The sequence below is a fragment of the Falco cherrug genome, chromosome 19 (genome assembly GCF_023634085.1).
Source record: "Falco cherrug isolate bFalChe1 chromosome 19, bFalChe1.pri, whole genome shotgun sequence".
Taxonomy (NCBI): Eukaryota; Metazoa; Chordata; class Aves; order Falconiformes; family Falconidae; genus Falco; species Falco cherrug.
In genome coordinates, this window is record NC_073715.1 from 420,581 (window position 1) to 426,818 (window position 6,238).

Genomic DNA, 6,238 nt, shown 5'->3' on the forward strand with positions numbered 1-6,238 from the left:
ACATGGCACAAGTAATAGAACAAATAAAAAACCAACTAAGACATATTATCAATGTCAAAATAACCCACTGTCTTTGTTCCGTACAGTTTTACACTTTCCCCTTTTTGTTTTTGAACAGCTAGTACCAGGTTTGCCATGTTCTGCAGGGCCCTTGCAAACATGACAGCGACCAAGGCAATAGCAAACAAACAATACTGCCAATTGAGTGAATGGATGCCAAAAAAAGGCTGAAATTTTCTCAGATTTTGTTAACATGTTGCTGCAATGGGGCGCCTAAAATCCACACAGCGCATACCATCAAAATCCTCACAGCCATGTCCCTGAACAAACAACAAAAAGCAGTGGCAATTTTGACTCACATTCTTAACTGACTACCAAACAAGGTGATTTAACTCTTTAATGCTTTCCCTGCTGTTACTCTGGATAAGAGAAGAACCGCTGCGACACGTTCCCATCATAGCCTCCTACTGCATTAGCATCTACAGAAAGACAATTATCGACATTCAAAGTGTAAACAATATCAGCTTCTTTTGGATTAACATTATACATAGACGGACGGGCACACCATACAAGAACTGGTTCAGTCAAAAAGTTCGAAACATCGCATGCCTTCTCTGAACATACCTCTGGGGTCATTCCCCTCATTCCCTCTCTTTTTTTATGCAAAGAGAAACACTTTTACCATAACAGAGAAGCCCCTATTTACATCTCTGAGCCCGGACACAAACCACAGCTGTATGCTCCACCAGGCTCAGGGCAGAAATTGTTCATGTAGTTACTTAGCTCTATATCACTACAAGTATGCAGACACCTATTAAACACTAAATAACCATGTTTATCTTTCCTAGTCTCCTTCACAATACCCAGCTGTTCTCTCATCTCTTGTTAGGTCAAATATTCTCATTTTCCTCTCCTACCTCTCTCTTCAGACATTCTCTATCCTCCTTTTTTTTGCTTGTTAATTGCGACAAGGCAAAGGTTGTGTGTAGCTGGGTGACCATGACCTGATTTATGTTACAATCAACTAAACACTGAATACAGGAAAAAAAGGTATGGGAGACGTAAGGCAAACATCAATAAGGTGGTTAAAGATAATTATAATAAATCCTGTAATACTTTTGAGTCATGGCCCAAAGTTTCCCAGCCGTGAGAAGAGACCAACGGCATCCCACCCCTGGCTCTGCTGCAGATCTTTGTTTTAAGGCTTTTGAGTTTTGTATACTTTTGTAAATTAATTCACAGTGGTCACTCAGATTCACGTAACACATCCTACCAAAGTCTTCACACTTGTGTCCCTGTGCTAGTAATAAAAATCAATAGCAACTCGGTTCTGTAGCAACATATGATGGACAGAATCAACATCTGTTAATACGCCAGAAAAAAAAATTCGTATTTTTAGTATTACTTTGTTTAGCAAGCTAGCAGCCTAATTTACTAAGCAAGTTAAGAGCGTGTACTATTCTTACAGAAGAGATTAGAGAAGCAAAAATGTGTTATGCTGCATTCCAGAACTCAGCCTGAGAATTACAGTCTGCTGTGAGTTCTGCGTTACAATCATTTGACACATGTTGGGGTTGCGATTGTGAAAGTTGCCCGTTTACAATTTTCATTGACATTATCACAGCTAGTTGTTTTAAAAGCAACCCTTGAGCTTCCTGAAGTTCGACTTGTTGCAAAATATTCTGAAGCCAATCAATCAAGTTAGTATTAAAGTTAGTGACTCTCTAGGACCCTGCAAGACTGTGGCAAGACTCCCGCACCCTGACTGCTTTAATAGCCATCTCATTCATTTGCAAACAGTTGTCCCTGGCATACCTTGCCTGAGTCACAGAATCGGCACAGTTAATTGCTCCAGCTATCTGCTCATAGTTAACAGCAATTCCCCGATTAAGGTTTTCAGTCAAGGCCACTACAGGTAGCTCACAAAAATCAAATAACCACATCATATACTGTATCAGTTAGTACCATACAAAGCAGTAACTTCCAATCATGCAGTGTGAGTGTATAAGGCTCTGCCATCACTTCAAGAAGGGACATAGCAAATGCATTATAAATCCTCCCTTCCCCCACTGCTTTGCTTAACCCTTTAACAGCCTCGTATTGCACAGGCTGCCACTCTGCAGGTTGATTTGTCTGACAAAATACTGAACATGCACTAGCAACTCCCCAAACCCATCACTGAACTGATTCCCACTTGCATTCCTGCCACCAATCCCTCACACTCCCTTTCACCCTCCCCAAAAATACAATCAATGCATCAGGAGAGACAAGGGGATGGGGGAAAGGTCTAGCTCTTTTCCAGATCTATAGGACCTGGATCAAAAGGTTTATCAGTGTCAATAAAATCATTGTCCGAGTTGTCCTGTTCCCGTGCTTGGTCCTGTGTTGTGAGGGTCGCTGCAATCAGTGACAGAAGCTTTGGGGGCAGAGGAGGTGTGGACAGAATCGCCATCGCTGACGGTGTCTTGAGAAGAGTCACGCTGTCGGTGGAATTTACAGCTTCCTCTGGTTTAGCACCGCTAGTAGAATTAGTCCACACTTGGCAAAGAGTAGTCAGAATTTGCCACCAAGATGTTAAATGCATTCCCGACACGGAGTTCCCCTCCGCGGCAGCATCATACAATTGGCTGCTGTCTGTACACACTTTCATTCTTTCAAAGTCTCTAAAGTTTCTTGGCTGCTCACCTGTCTCGATGAATACAGGTGTTATCCTCGGGGTTTAGGTTGTCCGCCTGGTCCAGCCAGCAAGACGATCGTTCAGCCAAGACGTCTCCTCCAGAACGCAGCCCTCTTCCACAAGCTGTCTTTTTGTACAGACCAGTTCCGTCCTTATTGTTCCAAGGCTTGGGAACACCACCATAGGGGTCACCATTTGAGGAGACTGAGGCACGGACTCCGGGATCTGACTAGAAGACCCTTTATGAGTCCATATACGTCTCTTTCTGGGGACGAAGCCTGATTCCCCGTTACGGATTTCCCACAGCTCACCTCTCACCTCCGGAGGGATTTCAGGCCGGCTCCTGCTTCCTTTCAGCAGATCATTCAGAGTTCTGTGGGATTCGTTGCATGTCGCTCAGATAGGCGATTCGAGAGCCCTTCACGTTAGATCCTTAAACGCATCACGTCGGGGTCACCAATTTGCGGCGAATGAAGAGACAGGACGCAGCTTGATGCAAGCAAATGTCAATTTATTGTACAGAAGCACGCGTTTTTATATACTTTCAGAAGCTGCGCGTTTTAAACTAATTGGTTCTTGAAGCTAAGCCTTGCATACTAGGCAATCCCTGATTGGTGGTTAACTACCATCAATTAACCGCAAGGTGTTACCTTTCCTTGGCGCCAAGCTTGGTGCCATCCATCTCCCACTCCCCTGTGCTCTGCAAGCATGCCTCATCATGTTAATTGTTGTCTAGACAAGCTCGAGCGCATTCCCCTCAGCTAACTGATTGCCGCGCATGGTCCTAGTTTCCAGACCACTCCTGCAGCTGGCCGTGCCTGTCCTAGCGGGTTTCCCTGGGTGATCTCCAGAGGTCCCTTCCAATGTCAACGTTCTCTGTCATTCTCTGAGTTTCAAGGACACAAGCAAGACAGAATGAAATGAACAATGCATACCCTTGACCGCAAAGATAGCAGGGTCTATGGAGAGGACCCACGCTGGAGCAGGGCAGAAGTGTGACGAGGAAGGAGCAGCAGCGGTTTCCTGTGCCATCAACCCTCTTCAACATCCCCCCTACACCTCTCAGGGTGTGCTTGTGTAGGTGAATTGGGATCAATGGAGTAATTTAGCCCTGGGAGAAACTGGGGAATGGTCTTCAATGTTTTGGTCATTGTTTCTCACAATCAACATCTTGTTTTAATTGGCAATGAATGAAATTGATCTTTGGCAAGACAACACATCTTTGGCTATGACAGGGATCGGTAAGTAGTCTCTCTGCCTGTACCTTGACCCAGGAGCATCACTGGTTTATTTTCTCCCTTTGTCCTGTTGAGTCAGGGGAGCAGATGAACAGCTGGGTGGCTGGCTGGGTGCTGGCCATGGTTAACCCTCCACAGGACCACATCAGGACTGCTGAGCCCACAGTGGGGCTCCCCCGCACAAGAAAGACCCTGACCGACTGGAGCAAGTCCTGCAGAAGCCAGAAGGATGGTTGGGACCTGGAGCATGTTATGGACAAGGAGAGGCTGAGAAACTGGGGTTTATTTGAGATAACATCGAGAGTGAAAGACTGGACCCAGGCCAGTTGGTGGGATCTCCGTCAGTGGTTTACTTCACTATTTGTCAAAGCAAAGCCGTGAGGACATGATCTATTTGGAGATGTCTGACCACAGCCTTGGCTGAGTGGCCAACTGTGGCAAGAGCTATGGGACTTGTGTGTAACCAGTGACAGTAGGAAAGTGGCTCCATTTACATTTAGAGTTGCAATGGAGTTGGGTATCACTGAGCCACTAAGGATGACAGAGCTGACCATGCAGCAAATGTTCCTCGTAGCGACTGGGGTGTACAACAAGCAAAGGAAACGACTGATGCTTAGGACATCTTGGGGCACCTGGGGCAGCTTCCCCTGGGTATCCAGGGAACATGGCACTGAGCAGAGCCCTGTGTCCCACCCGATTACTGCCTTGCTTCCTTCACCGTGACCCAAGGATTTGCACCAGGACACCCTGCCGTGTGCCCCCACCCTGTTATTTGCCCCAACTTTGCACACTCACACAGCTGAGCTCTACACTGGTGCTTTACTCTCTGGGGAACTTGATAGATATCTTCACTACACAAGCCCCTTAAATTACAGAGATGTGACACAGGAGTCCAGCTGCACCATCCTGGATGCAAACGTACAAAAGCCTCTGGGTCAGGCAGGCTGGGTTCATTCCTTTGAGGAAGTGGAGTGCATGCAAACATTCTAGGAGAAACACAATTGTGACATTAAAAGTGCTAAATGCACAGGATGTTCCAGAGATGACCAGGAAATGCCTTGTGAGGAGATTCAGGCAGTTCAGTGCTGCTGAGAGACACCTGACTGCATCAGCTTCTTCAGTGCGTCCTTCAGCTCCTGGTTCCTCATGCTGTAGATGAGGGGGTTCACTGCTGGAGGCACCACCGAGTACAGAACTGCCACCACCAGGTCCAGGGATGGGGAGGAGATGGAGCGGGGTTTCAGGTGGGCAAACGTGGCAGTGCTGAGAAAGAGGGAGACCACGGCCAGGTGAGGGAGGCACGTGGAAAAGGCTTTGTGCCGTCCCTGCTCAGAGGGGATCCTCAGCACAGCCCTGAAGATCTGCACATAGGACAGCACAATGAAAACAAAACATCCACAGACTAAACAGGAACTAACCACAATAAGCCCCACTTCCCTGAGGTAGGTGTGTGAGCAGGAGAGCTTGAGGATCTGTGGGATTTCACAGAAGACCTGTCCCAGGGCATTGCCTTGGCAGAGCGGCAGTGACAGTGTATTGGCCGTGTGCAGCGCAGCATTGAGAAACCCACTGGCCCAGGCAGCTGCTGCCATGCGGACACAAGCTCTGCTGCCCAGCAGGGTCCCGTAGTGCAGGGGCTGGCAGATGGCCACGTAGCGGTCATAGGCCATGACGGTGAGGAGAGAACACTCCGCTGAAAGGAAAAAGACAATCAGGAAGAGCTGTGCAGCACATCCTGAGTAGGAGATGTCCCTGGTGTCCCAGAGGGAGTTGGCCATGGCTTTGGGGAGAGTGGTGGAGATGGAGCCCAGGTCGATGAGAGAGAGGTTGAGTAGGAAGAAGTACATGGGGGTGTGCAGGTGGTGGTCGCAGACTATGGCAGTGATGATGAGGCCATTGGCCATGAGGGCAGCCAGGTAGATGCCCAGGGAGAGCCAGAAGTGCAAGAGCTGCAGCTCCCGCGTGTCTGCCAATGCCAGGAGGAGGAACTGGGAGATGGAGCTGCTGTTGGACATCTGCTGCCTCTGGGCATGGGAACCTGCTCAAGGAGGAAAAGTAGTGACAAGTCAGGCAATTCTTCTGTTAAGGCAAGTGAAAGCCGTTTCTCCTAGATGCACCCCCGGTGCCCCATGTCCCCCCTCTGCCGTTCCTAGGAGAGCTCCCTTCCGAGCCGTGGCTGGAGCTGTGCTGAGTGCTGGCCGAGTGTGCTGTGAGGAGCAGGGCTGTGCCCGCTGGCTGCCCAGCAGTGAGCCCTGCTCTGCAGCAGGGGCTTCATGGGAACCGTGGGGGCAGGGGCCAATCCTGGCCTTGCACTGGCTCAGCC

The 6,238-nt window shown here is 48.5% G+C and overlaps 1 protein-coding gene across 1 annotated transcript; it reads right to left on the reverse strand.

The window, feature by feature from the left end:
- Positions 1-4,994: 4,994 nt before the first annotated feature.
- Positions 4,995-5,930, reverse strand: LOC129734345 (olfactory receptor 14C36-like). The gene has a single exon (XM_055697270.1). It carries the CDS (start codon positions 5,928-5,930, stop codon positions 4,995-4,997), a length of 936 nt encoding a protein of 311 aa, XP_055553245.1.
- Positions 5,931-6,238: the final 308 nt, after the last annotated feature.